The 19,391-nt window shown below is 47.0% G+C and overlaps 2 protein-coding genes across 3 annotated transcripts in view; both read right to left on the bottom strand.

Annotated features, from left to right (window-relative positions):
- Positions 1-1,800: 1,800 nt before the first annotated feature.
- LOC131203897 (fumarylacetoacetate hydrolase domain-containing protein 2A-like) lies at positions 1,801-11,308 on the bottom strand. Its single transcript, XM_058194612.1, has 8 exons — positions 11,180-11,308; positions 8,550-8,824; positions 6,949-7,165; positions 5,150-5,209; positions 3,730-3,892; positions 3,097-3,205; positions 2,778-2,865; positions 1,801-1,974 (listed from the first exon to the last, which is right to left on the bottom strand). Exons 2-8 carry the CDS (start codon positions 8,816-8,818, stop codon positions 1,912-1,914), a joined length of 969 nt encoding a protein of 322 aa, XP_058050595.1. The 5' UTR covers positions 8,819-8,824; positions 11,180-11,308; the 3' UTR covers positions 1,801-1,911.
- Positions 11,309-15,155: 3,847 nt separating this feature from the next.
- The window catches only part of KCNIP3 (potassium voltage-gated channel interacting protein 3), a 77,958-nt gene continuing 73,722 nt past the window's right edge, over positions 15,156-19,391 (bottom strand). For both annotated transcript variants that reach the window (XM_058194851.1, XM_058194852.1), the window contains one exon: positions 15,156-15,454. In XM_058194851.1, coding sequence (XP_058050834.1) covers positions 15,407-15,454 — 48 coding nt within the window. In that variant the 3' untranslated portion in view covers positions 15,156-15,406. The remainder of the gene's footprint in view (positions 15,455-19,391) is intronic.

Genomic DNA, 19,391 nt, shown 5'->3' with positions numbered 1-19,391 from the left:
CTAAAAAAGTGGCATTGAATATTCATTAAAGTGTACAAAACACATCTGTTGGGGGGAAAAATAGTTTAATTTAGTTTCTAGGTTGAGCCAACAGCACAAAACATAGTATTATTTCTATTTAAAGATATCTCGGGATGCTTTTGTGAATATGTTTTCCCTTCTTTTTACGCAGTTTATATAAGTAATACGGTGCAGGTTTTTTTTTTAAAAAAAAAACTAGCAGTGTGTAATACGCAGTCTCCCACTTTCTTTGTTAAAACCTGAGCACTAAAATCTTGTCAGGAGCCGTGGCATAAAAATTACATAGAGCAACTATTACTCTGAAGGTTCATCCTGCGCACATTAGTTTTCTCAAAAGGGCAGGAAGAGCCTCAGAGTAGATTACTTGTTAATTGCTATTTTAGAAATAAAGTTTTATTTGGCACTGGGACCTTTTCTGGAAGAGCAAAAAGGGGTGCAATTTTAAGTCTTCGGGTGAAAAACAGATCACCTTGTGCTCTGGATGATTGGATTAAAATGCTGCATGTAGAGCAACCTTGGTCACTTTAAGACTTGTGGACTTTAACTCCCAGAGTCCCTCAGCCAGCAAAGCTTGGAGGTCATCTAATCTAGGGGTCTCAGCAAAGCTGGCTGAGGGACTCTGGGAGTTGAAGTCCACAAGTCTTAAAAGTGACCAAGGTTGGAGACCCCTGATGTAGAGGAAAGTCAAGTCTTACACTTAAGCAAGAAAAACCAAAAATGCACCTATAGACAGGGTGAAACCAGGCTTAAGAGCAGTAACCGTGAGAGAGAGATTTTGAGAGTCTTAGTGGACAACCAGCTAAAGATGAGCCAGCAGCCAAAAAAGCCAACCCAGTCCTAAACTGCATTACCAGAGGGATACAATCAAGATCAAGGGAGGTACTAACAGCACTCTGTAAAGCCTTAGTAAGACCACACCAGGGGTAAAGTGTAAAATTTGTTATTACCGGTTCTGTGGGCATGGCTTGGTGGTGGGGGGTGTAATGTGACTGGGTGGGCATGGCCAACTCTTTTTTTTTTTTACTTTTAAAAGCATTTTTTCTGCAACCTCTTCGGCCAAAGAAGCTGTAGAAAAAAATGCTTTTAAAAGGCTCCTCTGATGATCCCAGATGAGTTGCCTGATCGTCAGAGGCCTTTTTTTTCTTTCAAAGGCAAAAAAAAAAATGATTTTAAAAGAAAAGCCTCTGGCGATCAGGCAACTCCTCTGGGATCGTCAGAGAAGCCTTTTAAAAGCTTTGGCTGAAGAGGTTGTAGAAAAAATGCTTTTAAAAGGCTCTGACAATCCCAGCTGAGCCACACGATCATCGGAGGCTTTTTTTTTTCTTTAAAAAATTTTTTCAGCTGAAGAAAAAATGCTTTTAAAAGTAAAAAAAAAAGCCTCTGATGATTGCGCGACTCAGCTGGGCATGGGGGAGGGCAAGGATTTTTGCTACCGGTTCTCCGAACCACCTGCTGCCATCGCTACCGGATCGGGCGATCCGGTCTGAACCGGCAGCATTTCACCCATGGTTGTTGGGAGCTCTGGCGGTCTGGGTTTGGACCTGGGCATGCAACGGAAGCTCTGCTGCTTGCTATTATGGATAAGCTTGGAGGGAAGTGGCACAATCATTGCTGTCATTCTAGATTTCTTAGCAGCTTTTGATACGGTTGGCCACGGTGTCTCCTTCTCGACCACCAGTGAGGGACTGGAGTTGGAGGCATAATGTTGTGGTGGCATCTTCAATTTTAATTTGGCTGCGATGCTTGGCAGAAATAATTCCAAGAGATGAAACCGTAAAGCATTTTAAGAACTTCCTTATTTATGCTCCTCTGGATTAGACTCGAGGAAGGCACTTGGTGCATTTTAAACTCCAGCCGATGGGTCTGTCCGGGGCTGCCGCAGGAAAACCTTCACATCACCTTGTTGCAGATGGTTCCCAGCTCATCGATTTCACACTGTACTTCGTCACCTTTCTGTGGGAGGAACAGGGTTACAATAGCCCTTTGGCCAAGCTGGCAGACTCAGGCAGTGAGGAGGTTGGGGAGAAACATGGGCCGGTCCTGGAGTCTGGGGAAGGCTCGGATGAGGGCTCTGCGTTGGAGGCAGAGATGGGGCCAGGGCGTCTGACAGTTATCAACTGCCTTCGGAGTCAGACATCAGCGAGGCAGAAGAACAGCTGGAGCCTGTTCCCAGTGTGCACATGCGCAGAGCTGCCAGGAGAAGGGAACAGCTAAGGAACAAGGGCCAACTCGGGAGTAAAGGCACAGGTGGACGGTGAATGGCCCCTCCTATAGGGAATAAAGAGGAGCGAAAGGGGAGGGGAGTTTGCAGGAGACAATTAGTTCACTTCATGAGGGTGAAGATCTGTTCCTGACTTCTTGCCGAGTATTGTCTGCTACAGAGTGGGCATTGGGAAGATATCGGCCTGGCAACTCTCCAAGCCAGATAAAGGTCTGTAGTTCAGGGGTAGGTTTCAAAGCCCCTCGCTACCGGTTTGCTCGTGGGCGCGCGCATGTGCAACGCTTCTGCACATGTGCAGAAACGTCTGGGTGGGTGGGCGGAGCCTCCCACTGCCGCCGCTAAAAGTTCGCCCAAACTGGTAGCAACCCTCCACTGCTGCAGTCAGGAAATCTCATGAAAGACTGTTTGTCGGGATTTTGCTGCAGAGGAATTTCCTTTTAACCTAAATCAAAGGGGTTTTATCGGGACGAGGAGTCTGCCGCATGATCTTGGGAGGCCTCAGTCAGAATAATAATAAACAAAGAACGGAAGTCACCTTGAGGAAAGTGGGTGGCTTCCGGAAAACTCCAACCCCCGGTGGTGTCCCAGTCAGGAAGACATCTCCTGGGTACAACGTGGCAAACCTGCAAAGAACATCAAACACAGTAATGAGCAGAATAAGAGGAATTCTGGGAGTTGAAGTCCACAGGTTGCCAAGGTTGGAGACTCCTCCTTTAGAGAACAGGTCAAACCCCCCGCCCCCCTTCTCTTATCACGGCCGTCCCCAGCTTGTCCTGGGCTGGCTTTGGCCCCCATGGGTCATGTTCACTGCAAAGTGGGGAGGGGGGGAGAGGAATGGGAGGGGCAGCACTCACCGGGACACCCACGCAACAAGAGCCTCCGTTTTGAAGATCATCTGGTTGGTGTTGCTGTTCTGGACGAGTTCGCCGTTCACTCGGCAGCGGATGCCCAAATTGTGAGGATCTGGGTGGGAAGGAAGGAGAGAGCGCGCGCATGGGCCCCTGAGATTAAAAGGAAGCTGTCTGCTTGCTTTTTGGAGCAGGGGGTCTCCAAATTTAAGGCTCGTGGACTTCAGCTCTCTGAATGCCCCAGGCAGCGATGGGAGTTGGATTTAATGTATTCAGAGGAATGTTAAGAGAACCAAAAGAGGAAATGCACCTTCCCAAATAAGATCTCTTATGAAATCTCTGGGGTCCTTAGTGTGTTTTCTGAGCTTAGGTGTTTTCTTGCAGACGTTCAATTACCCAAAATGGGTAATATCATCGGTGCTAGAAGGGAGTGTGGGAAGAGGAGGAGGAAGGAGGGAGGGAGGAAGGGAGGAAGGAGGAGAAGAAGAAGCAGAGAAAGAGGAGGAGGAGGAAGAAGAAGAAGAAATGGAAGCGGAAGCAGAGGAGGAGGGAGGAAGGAAGAGAAGAAGAAGAAGGAAGAAGAAGAAGCAGAGGAGGAGGAGGAGGAGGGTCAGCCGAGGGACCTGGCCGCTTCCCAACCTGAGACGGAGTCCTTGGTCACAAGAGCTGGGCCCAGCGGGCAAAAGGTGTCAAAGGTCTTCCCTAACAGCCACTGCTTCCCGTTCCTTTTCATCTGCCAGTCTCGGGAACTCACGTCGTGGCCCACCATGAATCCAGCCACGTGAGCCATCGCAGCAGATTCCTAAAAGGGCAACAGAATTACAAGAGTTGGTTTGAGGTTGACTCGGCCTTCCGTCCTTCTGAGGGCAGTAAAATGAGGACCCAGATTGTTGGGGGCAAGAGGGTGACTCTGTAAACTGCTTAGAGAGGGCTGGAAAGCACTGTGAAGCGGTATATAAATCTATATATAAATCTTTATAAAATATAAAGGAAGGAAGGAAGGAGGGAGGGAGGGAGGGAGGGAGGAAAGGAAGGAAGGAAGGAGCGAGCAGTGGTTAGAATGCAGTATTGCAGGCTAACTCTGCCCACAGCCAAGAAGTTCGATCCTGACCAGCTCAAGGTTGACTCAGCCTTCCATCCTTCTGAGGTGGGTAAAATGAGGACCCAGATTGTTGGGGGCAAGAGGGTGACTCTGTAAACCGCTTAGAGAGGGCTGGAAAGCACTGAGAAGCGGTATATAAATCTATATATAAATCTTTATAAAATATAAAGGAAGGAAGGAGGGAGGGAGGGAGGGAGGGAAGGAAGGAAGGAAGGAAGGAAGGAAGGAAAGGGCATCGAATTTATTTGCAGGCAGATAACTGCTCTTTGTGATACCCACCCATGAGTGGCTAAACCAGGGATAGACAACCTTTTTATACCTGCCGCCCACTTTTGTATCTCTGTTAGTAGTAAAATTTTCTAACCGCCCACCGATTCCACAGTAATGTGCCGTGTATCGTCTGTGCATGCCTCTCGTGCATCGTGGATTGGGTTTGGGGGGGGCGGCTACCAACTCTGCTTGTCTGTTACAGCTGGGGTGGTGTGGGGGGGAGATGCGCGAGCTATTCTGGGACGAGGCTCTTTTGTTTGCGGTCGCATTATAGCGCCATTTAGTTTCACTTACGTAATGTGAACTAATGCGCGGGTGATACAAATAGTATATTTTCAGAAATTTAAATTGTCACGGGGAATTTTTTGAAAACCTAATAAAATGTTTTTAAATATGCTATGAAATTTTTTTTAAAAGTCAATTAAATTTTAAAAAAAGGAAAGTGCTTCAGTGTCGGACAAAACCCCTACCGCCCACCATGAAAGCTGGAACCCCCACTAGGGGGCAGTAGGGACCAGGTTGACTACCACTGGGCTAAACTGAACGGAGTCAAACATCATTAAGGCTTCGTCCTAAAGCCAGATCTCAGTTGCTCTCTGCCAACTTTTAGACTTCTAGAACGCTAGGGCTAAGAGGGACCTTTGGAGGTCTTCTAGTCCAACCCCTGCCCCAGGCAGGAGACCTTACCTGGATGTGTTTGCCTTTCTTCCCAATGACAAAGGCCAGCTCAACTTCCCAGTCCATTTCCTAGAAGAGGAAAAACACAAGAGTGAACCTCTTGACTTGCCATCCCAAGAGCCAAGGCAGGGACCGCAGGCTGGGTCAGAGGGCCATCCAACAAGATTTCGGTCCAACACTGGTGGCAGAAAATTGTGTGCAGGGCAAGAGGTTGTGCAAAAGTACTTGAGCTAAAGAAGAAACTCTCCCAGCCGGGGAAGAAGCACCTCAAGGCTGATGCAAATTATTTAGATTTTATAATTTTCTGCAGGAAAAAAAAAAAAGAACTCTTGAAAATATAGCCTGCCGCTGAGAAAGGCTGTGGAGTGCACATCTGATGGGGTTAAAAAAAGAGGGGCCTAGGATTGCCTTGTGTAGCCATGGTTGTCACCTCAACTTCACTGATACACACAACACACAAAAAGACCCCGTGTTGCTTAAGATGGGAGATACCCGCTTCCCAGGTTTTCTTCACGGGGGTTCCTAACAGTGGTAAAGTACGATTTTTTTTTACTACCGGTTCTGTGGGCGTGGCTTGGTAGGCATGGCAGGGGAAGGATACTGCAAAATCCCCATTCCCACCCCACTCCTGGGGAAAGGATACTGCAAAATCCCCATTCCCTCCCCACTCCTGGGGGAAGGATACTGCAAAATCCCCATTTCCTTCCCACTCCAGGGGGAAGGATACTGCAAAATCCCCATTCCCTCCCCACTCCTGAGGGAAGGATACTGCAAAATCCCCATTCCCTCCCCACTCCTGAGGGAAGGATACTGCAAAATCCCAATTCCCTCCCCACTCCTGGGGGAAGGATACTGCAAAATCCCCATTTCCTTCCCACTCCAGGGGGAAGGATACTGCAAAATCCCCATTTCCTTCCCACTCCTGGGGGAAGGATACTGCAAAATCCCCATTCCCACCCCACTCCTGGGGGAAGGATACTGCAAAATCCCCATTCCCTCCCCACTCCAGGGGAAGGATACTGCAAAATCCCCATTCCCTCCCCACTCCTGGGGGAAGGATATTGCAAAATCTCCTTTTCCTCCCCACTCTGGGGAAAGCCAGAGGTGGCCTTTGCCGGTTCTCCGAACTACTCAAAATTTCCGCTACCGGTTCTCCAGAACCTTCTCAGAACCTGCTGGATTTCACCCCTGGTTCCTAACCTACTTTCCGGAAGCCCTTATTTGGGGTTATCCTTTCCCATTAGCCTCGATTCCAGGCGCCTGGAAAAATCCCTTTGTTGATGGTCTTGGCAACGTTTTTGGAAGTGGTTTGCCCTTGCCACCATCTTCCTTGGGCTGAGAGTGAAGGACTGGCCAAGATCATCTAGCTGGCCTTGTGCCCGAGGTTGAACTCGAACTCCCAGGCACCCTGCTCTTGGTCCAGCACCTTTGCCCCTGAATTGACTCTCACACAGATTTAACTGAGTCCTACGTGACTCCTGGTGAAAGAATAGCATAGCATAGAACAAAACAGAGCAGAACAGAAGCTAGAAGGCACCTTGGAGGTCTTCTAGTCCAACCCCCTTCTCAAGCAGGAGAACCTATACAATTTCAGATAAATGGCTGCCTAGTTTCTTCTCAAAAACCTCCAGCGATGGAACGCCCACGATTTCTGGTGGCAGGCTGTTCCACTGGTTAATTGTCCTCCCTGTTAGGAAGCGTCCCTCCCGCCCTCTGTTGATAGAGGGCTGTTCGATTGTGACCAAAGAATGCAAATGACCAGCTGCCTGCCAAGGAGTATAAACCCGCCAGCCTGCAAATAGACTCACATTGGTCTCCGCTGGGTGGACGATGGCATCGTAGGGTCCCACGATGGAGCTGGGGAACTTGTTGAAGATGATCGGCTCCTTGGGGATCTTGACGTTCTGCTCCAGGCAATGGTCCACGTAATTCATGCCGACACAGATCACTTTATCCGGACCGGTGATGGGAGCCAAGAGGGCCACTTCGGACCGGGGCAGAGAAGGACAGCCAGATTGCTGGGCTCTGTGGAGGGAGTTCAAAAACATCAGGGCCTCCAGGCTGGTTAAAAAGGTTGGTTGGTTGGATGGTTGATCGATCTATTTTATTTATTTAGAGAACTTATATAGCTGCCCATCGGGAGGGGCTTCAAAAATTTTAGCAAGGGGTTCTCTGCCCAGTTGCTGGGTGGACGTGGCCTAGTTGGTCTCCTGCCCCATGAGCTCCGAGGGGAAAGAGGGAATGGAGCTGGCAGAGAGAGAGAGACAGAGCGGGAGCCTGGGCCATCCGTCCTCCCTCAGATGGAAAGTCAGCCTGGAGGAGGCTGATGAGGAAGAACAGCTGGGTCCCGTGCCTGACGCATGGATGTACAGAAGGCAGAGGAGAGGAGAACAGTGGAAATCTATGGGCCGGTCCTTGGGATGGAAGAGCCACCACTGCTAGCGAAGCCCCACCCTAGCTCTGGGGATAAGAGGCAGGGGGCGGAGATGAATAGATGGGGCAGACAACTATTCATCTCCTTACCAGGCAGAGTTGTTAGCCTGCGAGATAAACTTTTTGCCGGTGTTGTGACTCCGGCCCTCGAGCCTGTTCCCATGGAGGAGAGTGACTCGGAAAGTGAGGGAGAGGAGCCAGCAAGGCCTCCCTCGCCAGGATCTTCCTCGCTGGCACCACCCCAAGTTCCAGCTGCAGGCCAGGAGGAGGAGCTGACAAGGCCTCCCTCTCCCGCACCCTCCTCCTCCTCCCTGGCAACGCCTCAAGTCCCAGCTGCTGACGATCAATCCTGGGTGGATCCGAGGCAGCGACGTAAGGATAAGCGTGCACAGCGGAGGAAAAGGTGTGGCAGGCCCAGAGATTGCTGAGTCACTGAGCCACACCCCACAGGGTATAAAAGTGGGTGGAGCTGCCATGTGGCCCTTATGACGGACAAAAAAGCTACCAAGGGTGCACTGCAGCTCAGTTGTTGGAGGGTTAAAGGACTTTATCAGTGAGTTTTGGCAACGGATCTTGGATACGAGATAACGGACTCAGAACTTGGCAAGCCTTTGCACGGTCACTGCCAAGTATTTCCTCAACTGAAGAAAATCAGGTAGCAAATAAAAAGACTGGGAGACACGCGTCTTGGTGTTTGCTCTGTGAAGTGGGGAGGGGGAACAGAACAGCCGGGGCTGCCGGCACTCCTAATAAAGGAATCATTGATTTAACTACAGAGGCTTTGTCGTGTTTGGGGAACCGGGTCAGAACAGAGGGGCATCCCACAGACTGGTTTCTTATCCCCACCTTCCCTTCCCATCTCTCCAGCCTCATCCTCCATCCCAGCCCCCTTAAAAGCCCCAGCCGCCTTGCAACCCAGAGCTCTGTTCTCCATCTCCTGCTTCTCTCCTCTGGACTAGCCAGTATCCTCACCTACCTTCTGGCCACTGCCAGGGCTGCCTCTCCTGCCTCCAGGAATGCCCTCATGGTCCTGGGCAAGGATGAGTCGAAAGCATTCAGGTCCACCACATCTCCTCCATCTCGTTCCTCCAGCCCAATCCGGGGCTCGGGGCTTGAGCCCTTGGCCTGGAACTGAACCAGCCTCATAGCTCCACGCAGCTGGGAAATTCTCCGGCACCCTGTGACCTTCCAAGCCCAGCTCAGCCTGAAGCCGAAGGGAAGAGCCCTTGAGAGTGGACACAGCATCCAAACCTAGGAGAAAGGCAAAGGGAGGCTCTTAGAAAGTAGCCCTGGGGGTCTCCAGCCACAAAGGACATCCCACCCCCTCCGTGTCCTCAACTCTTTGCTTCAGAGTTTCAAGCCAGCCCCTGGGCCGAAGTCTGCAGAGTCTCAGTCCTCCAGATCATGGTTGTCCCAAAGGTGCTTTTTTTCAGGAGGCAACTGGACTTTTTTTTCTTTTGAAGATGTTTCGCTTCTCATCCAAGAAGCTTCTTCAGCTCTGACAGGATAGTTTAAAAGGTTAAACAAAAACAAAAAAAAAAGAGGATCTTAAAACGTTTAATAAGATCCTCTAAAACAGGGGTCTCCAACCTTGGCCGCTTTAAGCCTGGAGGACTTCAACTCCCTCACCAGCAAACGTGGTGAGAAGATGCCTTAGAACGGGGGTCTCCAACCTTGGCCGCTTTAAGCCTGGAGGACTTCAACTCCCAGAATCCCCCAGCCAGCTTTGCTGGCTGGGGGTTTCTGGGAGTTGAAGTCCTCCAGGCTTAAAGCGGCCAAGGTTGGAGACCCCTGCTCTAAAAGGATACAAACGACCAGCTATCTGCAAGGAGCATCAATTTTTCCACTCCCCACCATCCAGTCAGAGCTGAAGAAGCTTCTTGGAGGAGGAGCGAAACGTCTTCGAAAGGAAAAAAAACCCCAATAAGTCCAGTTGCCTCTTGGAAAAAAACACCTCTGGGATCTCCAGACACAATGTATCCGTCATGAAATTTCCCCTTAATTCTAGGTTGCTTCTCTCCTTGATTAGTTTCCATCCGTTGAATGGAAGGATTTATATTCCTTACAGGCAGCTGGTCCTTGGCATCCTTTCAGAGGAGGGGTCTCCAACCTTGGTCCCTTTAAGACTTGTGGACTTCAACAAAGCTGGCCGAGGAACTCTGGGAGTTGAAGTCCACAAGTCTTAAAGGGACCAAGGTGGGAGACCCCTGTTCTAGAATAGAATAGAATAGAATAGAATTTTATTGGCCAAGTGTGATTGGACACACAAGGAATTTGTCTTGGTGCATATGCTCTCAGTGTACATAAAAGAAAAGATACGTTCATCAAGGTACAACATTTACAACACAATTGATGATCAATATATCAATATAAATCATAAGGATTGCCAGCAACAAGTTATAGTCATACAGTCATAAGTGGAAAGAGATTGGTGATGGGAACTATGAAACGATTAATAGTAGTGCAGATTCAGTAAATAGTTCGACAGTGTTGAGGGAATTATTTGTTTAGCAGAGTGATGGCCTTCGGGAAAAAACTGTTCTTGTGTCTAGTTGTTCTGGTGTGCAGTGCTCTATAGCGTCGTTTTGAGGGTAGGAGTTGAAACAGTTTATGTCCTGGATGCGAGGGATCTGCAAATATTTTCACGGCTCTCTTCTTGATTCGTGCAGTATACAGGTCCTCAATGGAAGGCAAGTTGGTAGCAATTATTTTTTCTGCAGTTCTAATTATCCTCTGAAGTCTGTGTTTTTCTTGTTGGGTTGCAGAACCGAACCAGACAGTTATAGAGGTGCAAATGACAGACTCAATAATTCCTCTGTAGAACTGGATCAGCAGCTCCTTGGGCAGTTTGAGCTTACTGAGTTGGCGCAGAAAGAACATTCTTTGTTGTCCTTTTTTAATGATGTTTTTGATGTTAGCTGTCCATTTGAGATCTTGCGATATGATAGAACCCAGAAATTTGAAGGTTTCTACTGTTGATACTGTGTTGTCAAGTATTGTGAGAGGTGGAAGTATGGAAGGGTTTTTCCTAAAGTCTACCACCATTTCTACGGTTTTGAGTGTGTTCACTCAAGAGGGTCGTTGAAGCACTTGGGAGACTTTTAGCTATACAATTTAGGATGAGCACCCTTGGAATGGTGTGGGAGTAGGAATGGGTTTCCAACGGGGGAAAAATTGCAGACTACAGGGACCATTTGCACCACTCAGGACACAGATAAACCTCCAGGTTGCCTCAAGGACCCTCTCAAAGGATGCAAACGACCAGCTTTGTCTGCAAGGAATCTCAATCCTTCCGTTCCCCACCATTCAGTCAGAGCTGAAGAAGCTTCTTGGAAGAGAAGCGAAATGTCTTCAGAAGAAAAAAAAACCCAAAAAAGTCAAATTGCATCGTTTAAAAAGCACCTTTGGATAGGGGGGGAGGGGCTTTTAAACCCACCCAGCCCAATTTCCCGACCAGAACCCCAGTTTGGCTCTGTTGCAACAGCCCGGAGTCTGCCCCATTTCTGCAGCTGCCAGCTTCGGTTGCAATCCGGGGGAGACGCTGCACGAAGCCCAGCAAGGGGGGGAGACCGGGATCCGTGCACCGCCGCCCCCCCCCCCACTTACCTGCGAGCCGCCGGGCAGGAGAAGCAGCGGAACGCCCACCAGCAACGCCGCATCAGCCTTAAAGAGCCAGGCGGACTACACCTCCCAGGCATCCCCGCGGCACGTCCTGCGGAGGGAGCGTTCCCATTGGTGACGTTCCCAAAGCGAATGGGATTCGAGAGATAGGAAAGGTTAGAGGGGACCTACCTGTTTTGTTTTATTTTTTAGGGGGAGAAGTTCCCGGGAACCGCTCTCACTAATCCAACCAGGCGCAACCCCAGATCTTAAAGGGTGTGTAAAATGGTTACCCACCCCCCCAAAATGGTATTTTTATATCAGGAGTTGTTTTTTTTTTTACCCCTTGTAGACTTTTTCAACTCTTAACATAACATAACATAACATAACATAACATAACATAACATCAGAGTTGGAAGGGACCTTGGAGGCCTTCTAGTCCAACCCCCTGCCCAGGCAGGAAACCCTACACCATCTCAGTCAGATGGTTATCCAACATTTTCTTAAAAATTTCCAGTGTTGGAGCATTCACAACTTCTGAAGGCAAGTCGTTCCACTTATTAATTGTTCTAACTGTCAGGAAATTTCTCCTTAGTTCTAAGTTGCTTCTTTCCTTGATCAGTTTCCACCCATTGCTTCTTGTTCTACCCTCAGGTGCTCTGGAGAACAGCCCAACTCCCACTTCTCTGTGGCAGCCCCTGAGATATTGGAACACTGCTATCATGTCTCCCCTGGTCCTTCTTTTTGTTAAACTAGACATACCCAGTTCCTGCAACCGTTCTTCATATGTTTTATCCTCCAGTCCCCTAATCATCTTTGTTGCTCTTCTCTGCACTCTTTCTAGAGTCTCAACATCTTTTTTACATCGTGGCGACCAAAACTGGATGCAATATTCCAAGTGTGGCCTTACCAAGGCATTATAAAGTGGTACTAGCACTTCACGTGATCTTGATTCTATCCCTCTGTTTATGCAGCCCAGAACTGTGTTGGCTTTTTTAACAGCTGCTGCACACTGCTGGCTCATATCTAGATGGTTATCCACTAGGACTCCAAGATCCCTCTCACAGGTACTACTATTGAGCAAGGTACCACATATACGGTACTGGTGCATCTTCAAGCCAGGGGTCTCCAACCTTAGTAACTTTAAGGTTTGTGGACTTCCAACTCCCAGAGTTCTGAACTCTGTTCAGCTCCGTTCAGCTCTGAAAGTTGAAGCCCACAAACCTTAAAGTTACTAAGGTTGGAGACCCCTGCTTCAAGCCACGCTGGTTCAGGAATTCTGGGAATTGAAGTCTGCAAGTCTTAAAGCCCGCCTGTTTGGAATCCTCACCACATCTCTGACATCAATACAATTGAACGTGTCCAGAAATATTTTACAAGAAGAGTTCTCCATTCCTCTGAAAACAACAAAATACCTTATCCCACCAGACTTGAAATCCTAGGCTTAGAAAACTTGGAACTCCGTCGCCTTCCACAAGACCTAAGTTTAACTCACAGAATCATCTATTGTAATGTCCTTCCTGTTAAAGACTACTTCAGCTTTAACTGCAATAATACTAGAGCAACCAATAGATTTAAACTTAATGTCAACCGCTTTAATCTAGATTGCAGAAAATATGACTTCTGCAACAGGATCATCAGTGCTTGGAATACTTTACCTGACTCTGTGGTCTCTTCCCATAATCCCAAAAGCTTTAAACAAAAACTTTCTACTATTGACCTCACCCCATTCCTAAGAGGACCATAAGGGGCGTGCATAAGCGCACAAAGGTGCCTACCGTTCCTGTCCTATTGTTTTTTTCTTTTCTTCTTCCTATATATATGCTTATACCTCCTTATATTTACTCATATATGTGTTTATATACTATATAATCTTTTGTATGATACCTACATATATTGTTGTGACAAAATAAAATAAATAAATAAAATAAAGTTGCCGCAAGAGACAGGCCGTGCTTGCAATCCTCTTTGGCGCCCTCTGGTGGCCGCTGACGTAGCTCAGTAAACACCTAAAACTCAGGATTCCCAACTAAACACCTAAAACAATTGTCAGAAAATAAATCAGTCGGGAAAAGATACTCTGGCTCCTATCCTTTCTCTCTTGTATGTGACTTATTATGTATCTTGTAACTGCAGTTACTTTCAAAGTTTTGTAGCTGTGACTCGGGGACAACTCTAACATTTCTATCTCTACGGTCACGCGAAGCGAGCGCCGCCGTCATAATGACGCATGCGTTGTTCTGCCGAACGATGATTTTAAAAAACTCCAATTCCCGGCATCCTCCTCTTTCTTCAACCACCCAGCGCCCAGCTGGGCTGTTTTAACAGTTGAACAGTGTTGGAAGGGACCTTGTAGGTCATCTAGCCCAACCCCACCCATCCAAGCAGGAGACCCTACACCGTTTCTCACATTATAAAATGAGATTAAATATAAAATGAGATTAAAAGAAGCAGAAATTCTGTGTCTTGTTAAAATTCTTTAATCTCCCCCATCGACTCTTATGAGTGGCTCTAACTGCCCCAGAGACGACGTCTGAATGCAGTTCGGTGCACGCGATTGCAAAGGGACACACCCGTGTTTATTTATTTATTTATTTATTTAATCAAATTTATATACCGCCCTATCTCCCGAAGGACTCAGGGCGGTGTTTGTGCAAAACGTTGCCTAGCTCGCTGGGGCTGCATTTGTGCAATCACAAACTCCGCTTGACAACACACAGTGGCCCTGTTTGGACGAACAAGCTATGCTGATTGTGTTGTTTCTCTATGTCATATAATATATGTGGGCATATATACGTAATTTTGTACTTATTTATTTATTTATTTACCTTTTGGTGTTTATGTAGTGTAAAATTGGAGGTGGTGACCCTTTAAAGAGCTGTATGCAACGGAATTTCATTTTTAATTTTATGCCAATTCGTGTACGTTCGAAGTGACAATAAAGTTTATTCTATTCTGCTTCCTATTCTATTATGATTCATTGCAACAGGCTGAGCCACAGGCAACCTATCATAGCCCATGCTCACATGTGAACCTAGCCAGAGGAATCTTGGGGTGATCTCTGGCTGGGGAATTCTGGGAGTTGAAGTCCGCCAGGCTTAAAGTTGCCAAGGTTGGAGACCCCTGCTCTGCAGGGTTTTTTGTAGGTCGTTCACTTGCTTCCATTCTTCTTCTTCTTCTTCTTTGTCATTTAATGACCCCGTAATCCCTTGCTGGGTAGAGTCCAGGCAATTTACTGGCCGGATGCCCTTCCTGTCACCAATGCGGAGTTCTATTCAGCAGATCTATTCTCATCCTGCTCAGAGAGAGAAATATCTGCCCGGTCTCCTAGGATCGAACTCACAGCCTCCTGATGGTGAGGCGAGAGCTCCACCTCTAAGCCACCGCACCAGTCAATTCAGTTGCTTCCATTGATGGTGATTCATGATTTTTTATTTTATTATTTTTGCCAGGAGGGTCTTGTCACTGGAGGCTTCTTGGAGATCTTACAAGCTGTAGCAAAAAACTCAACCTTGCCCAGGGCACCTAGGTGAAAGGCAGTCGGCTAGTTCAGGATTCAGCACCTGGGGAGAACCAGCTGGTCCTCTGGAAACAGTCCATCGGCTGGAAGGGAGAGCCGGACCTGGAAGGTCAGGTTGTAGTTCTCTCCTGACAGGTCTTGCAAGAGAACCACACCTTCTCTCCGACATTTGGCCCACATTCTCCAAATTCTGGAGAAATCCACGGAAGAAACAGAAGTTCCCGAAAACCAAACCAAACCTTGTAAAGGAAATTTTTAATCATTTTCTTCAAGTCGTGAAAGGTTTGATGTTTGAGGATTACAGTTCGATTAATGAGGAGCAGGACAATCTTTTACAATCCCCTGCCTTAACTGCTGAAAATCTCTCTCCCTGAGCCATGAAGAAGACATGCCGAGACACGTCCCAGAGTCCTCCCCCCCCCCACAAGCCCTTTCCCTCCCTCCTCCCTCCTGTTCCTCAACGCTTCTGTCCTGAGAATCCAAGGAGTTTTTTTTGTAAGCAAGCCGCATGCCTTGCGCCTTCACCCCGATTTCCGCCGTTAGATTATAAAAACAGTTTTTGGTTGGTTGGTTGGTTGGTTGTGTGTTTCTCCGAAAGACGTGTGCTTCACAAGAAAGACGGAGGGCGCCGTCTAGGACGTAAGTGCAGGCCAAGGAGGCAGGTGGATCAGGAAGGAAAAAAAACCAAACAAACAGGCGGCAACCTGAGGATCCTAAATGACATTTTCGAACAGCTGCATGGAATTCATGATGTTCTCATCCTTAAAAAAGCCGGAGAGGACAAAAAGAGAAAAGAAACGTTAAGACAAGAACAGAGGTTCAGGTCGCAGAAAGATCACCTCCCTTGGGGGCTTATAGCTTTAGGAGAACAATTCCCTATTGTGGGAAGGCCAGCCACCCATTCCCACAAAGAATGAGATATTTTGGGGGATATTAAAAGAGGCAGAATATTATATTTCCCACAAGGGAGAAATGGAGATACATGCTCTTAAAGACAGAAAGCAGAGTCAGTCTTTCTTAATAGCCCCAGCAGATATTTTGTGTCCATTAGAATAGAGTTGGAAGGGATCTTGGAGGTCTTCTAGTCCAACCCCCTACCTAGGCAGGAAACCCTACACCACTTCAGACAAATGGTTATCCAACATCTTCTTAAAAGCTTCCAGTGTTGAGAGCATTTCACAACTTCTGCAGGCAAGTTGTTCCACCGATTAATTGTTCTAACTAACAGGAAATTTCTCCTTAGTTCTAAGTTTCTTCTCTCCTTGTTTAGTTTCCATCCATTGTTTCTTGTCCTGCCTTCAGGTGCTTTGGAGAATAGCTTGACTCCCTCTTCTTTGGGGCAACCCCTGAGATATCAGAAGACTGCTATCATGTTTCCCCTACTCCTTCTTTTCATTAAACTAGACATACTGAGTTCCTGCAACTGTTCATTGTATGTTTTAGCCTCCAGCCCCCTAATCCTCTTGGTTGCTCTTCTCTGCACTCTTTCTAGAGCAGGGGTTTCCAACCTTGGTCCCTTTAAGACTTGTGGACTTCACAAGCAAAGCTGGCTGAGGAACTCTGGGAGTTGAAGTCCACAAATCTTAAAGGGACTAAGTTGGAGACCCCTGTTCTAGAGTCTCCACATCTTTTTTACATCGTGGTGACCAAAACTGGATGCAATATTCCAAGTGTGGCCTTACCAAGGGCTTATAGAGCGGTATTAACACTTCATGAGAAGAATGAGATATTTTGGGGGGGGGATATTAAAAGAGGCAGAATGTTATATTTCGCCAAAGGGAGAAATGGAGATACATGCTCTTAAAGACAGAACGCAGAATCGGTCTTTCTTAATAGCCCCAGCAGATATTTTGTGCCCATTAAAAAAGGTTGGGCCAGCCTATTCATGAACAAAAGATCTCCACTTCCAGGAATGGGATTAAAATTTACATTCTCCTCCACCCAAATTCTAAGAACAGGACCAGAGGTGGGTTTCGGCATGTTTTGACCAAATCTGGAGAACCGGTAGTGGAAATTTTGAGTAGTTCGGAGAACCGGTAGTAAAAATTCTGATTGGCCCCGCCCCCATCTATTCTCTGCCTCCTGAGTCCCAATTTATCGGGAAGAAATGGGGATTTTGCAGTAACCTTGCCCTGGAGTGGGGAGGGAATGGAGGTTTTACAGTATCCTTCCCCTGCCACGCCCACCAAGCTATACCCACAGAACCAGTAGTAAAAAATTTTGAAACCCACCTCTGAACAGGAGATGACCTTTGTAGGATGTAATAGGATTAACCCACCACCATTTTAGCAAAAGACACACGCCACTTCATTACACAATCCCCAGAACAGTTCAGTGTCAACTCTGAAGCTAGCCTGGCTGAGGCTTCAGTGTTGCCACAAAGGTGCTGAGGGCTGGGGAGGAGGGAACAGAGATAGCTGGGCAAAACAAAATAGTTTCCCCTGAGAACCAAGGACATTCCCACAGGGGGCTGAAGAGAGGAGGAGTGAAGTTACCCAGCAACCGGACAGCACCTTGATTGGACCATGTGACTGATTGTTTGGGAAAAGGGGAAAAACGTTTACTTTTAATCAGGTGAAAACCATGGGAACCTTTAGAGTCGGTTTTCACCAGCTTGTGCCAATATGATATATCCAATAAACTTGTTATTTGAGGAACCTGCTTGCCTCGGAGTTCTGTTTGCTATGGTTATATTCCTTGGAACCCTGACATTCAAACTTCAAAGACACAGAAACCTATAAAGATCCATCCACTCATTCAACTATTTGGTCAGCTGTCCCAGAACTGCACACTCAGTGTGTGTGTGTGTGTGTTTTGGTTCTACTCATCCATAAATGGACCTTCATTCTTAAACAGCCTCCATGTAAACAGCCTCCGCATATAGACGAGAGGTCGAACGACTAGCCTTGTGGTGCAACCAAAACAATCTGGAACTGAACACACTCAAAACCGTAGAAATGGTGGTAGACTTTAGGAAAAACCCTTCCATACTTCCACCTCTCACAATACTTGACAACACAGTATCAACAGTAGAAACCTTCAAATTTCTGGGTTCTATCATATCGCAAGATCTCAAATGGACAGCTAACATCAAAAACATCATTAAAAAAGGACAACAAAGAATGTTCTTTCTGCGCCAACTCAGTAAGCTCAAACTGCCCAAGGAGCTGCTGATCCAATTCTACAGAGGAATTATTGAGTCTGTCATTTGCACCTCTATAACTGTCTGGTTCGGTTCTGCAACCCAACAAGAAGAACACAGACTTCAGAGGATAATTAGAACTGCAGAAAAATAATTGCTACCAACTTGCCTTCCATTGAGGACCTGTATACTGCACGAATCAAGAAGAGGGCCGTGAAAATATTTGCAGATCCTCGCATCCTGGACATAAACTGTTTCAACTCCTACCCTCAAAAGCGGCTATAGAGCACTGCACACCAGAACAACTAGACACAAGAACAGTTTTTTCCCGAAGGCCATCACTCTGCTAAACAAATAATTCCCTCAACACTGTCAGACTATTTACTGAATCTGCACTACTATTAATCTTCTCATAGTTCCCATCACCAATCTCTTTCCACTTATGACTGTATGACTATAGCTTGTTGCTGGCAATCCTTATGATTTATATTGATATATTGATCATCAATTGTGTTGTAAATGTTGTACCTTGATGAACGTATCTTTTCTTTATGTACACTGAGAGCATATGCACCAAGACAAATTCCTTGTGTGTCCAATCACACTTGGCCAATAAAATTCTATTCTATTCTATTCTATTCTATGTTATTCCCGGAACTGGACCTGGATTTTTCTTCCAACGCTGTCTAGAGGTAATCCTCAATTTATGACCACAATTAAGCTTAACACTTCCATTGCTTTTTTCATTGTTAGAAAAAAGCAATAAAAAATAATAAAAATTTAAAAAAAACCACTTCCATTGCTAAGCAACACAGCTGTTAAATGAGTACTGTTCTATTTTATGTCCTCTGTTGCCACGGTTGTTCAGTTGATCAAGTCAATCAGGCTTTCCCATTGATTTGGCTTGTCAGAAGGTCACAAAAGGTGATCACATGATCCCGGGACACTGCAACCTTCAAAAATACATGCCGGTTGCCAAATGTCTCTCGGGATGCTTCAACGGTCATAAGTGTGAAAAATCAATCAGAAGTCACTTTTTTTCCCAATGCTGTTGTGATATTTTGAACAGTCACTAAAGAATGCAGTGGTGGGATTCAAATAATTCAACAATCAGTTCTCTGCCCTAATGACCAGTTGGGTAGGCGTGGCTGGGTGGTCATGTAACTGGGTGCACATGGCCAACTCGTTGTCACTCACTTTGAGGGGCACCTCACCTCACCCGTTCTCTCCTCACCACACCTTGCCCTTCCCCTCCCAGCCACTCTTTGTCATGCCCACTGGTAAGGGGCTGGGAGGGGAAGGGAGGGGCTGGGGATGGCGAGACACACCATTCAGAAGATTCACTGAACTGCACAAAAAGTTGGCTACCGGTTCTACCAAACCAGTGCAAACCGGCTGAATCCCATCAGTGGTTGTAAGTTGAGTACTACTTGCATGAAAAAATAGAGGTGGAAACTATAGTAGAGCTCAGAGCATTCATCTAGCCCATGGAAGTGGCCCACTGTGTTTCTGGTTATTCCCTTGTAGCCTTGACATAGCCTTCCTTTTGGTCTTTG

The sequence above is a fragment of the Ahaetulla prasina genome, chromosome 9, assembly GCF_028640845.1.
Source record: "Ahaetulla prasina isolate Xishuangbanna chromosome 9, ASM2864084v1, whole genome shotgun sequence".
Classification (NCBI taxonomy): Eukaryota; Metazoa; Chordata; class Lepidosauria; order Squamata; family Colubridae; genus Ahaetulla; species Ahaetulla prasina.
The sequence above is the reverse complement of the archived record's forward strand: the minus strand, read 5'-3'. Positions and strand labels throughout refer to the sequence as shown.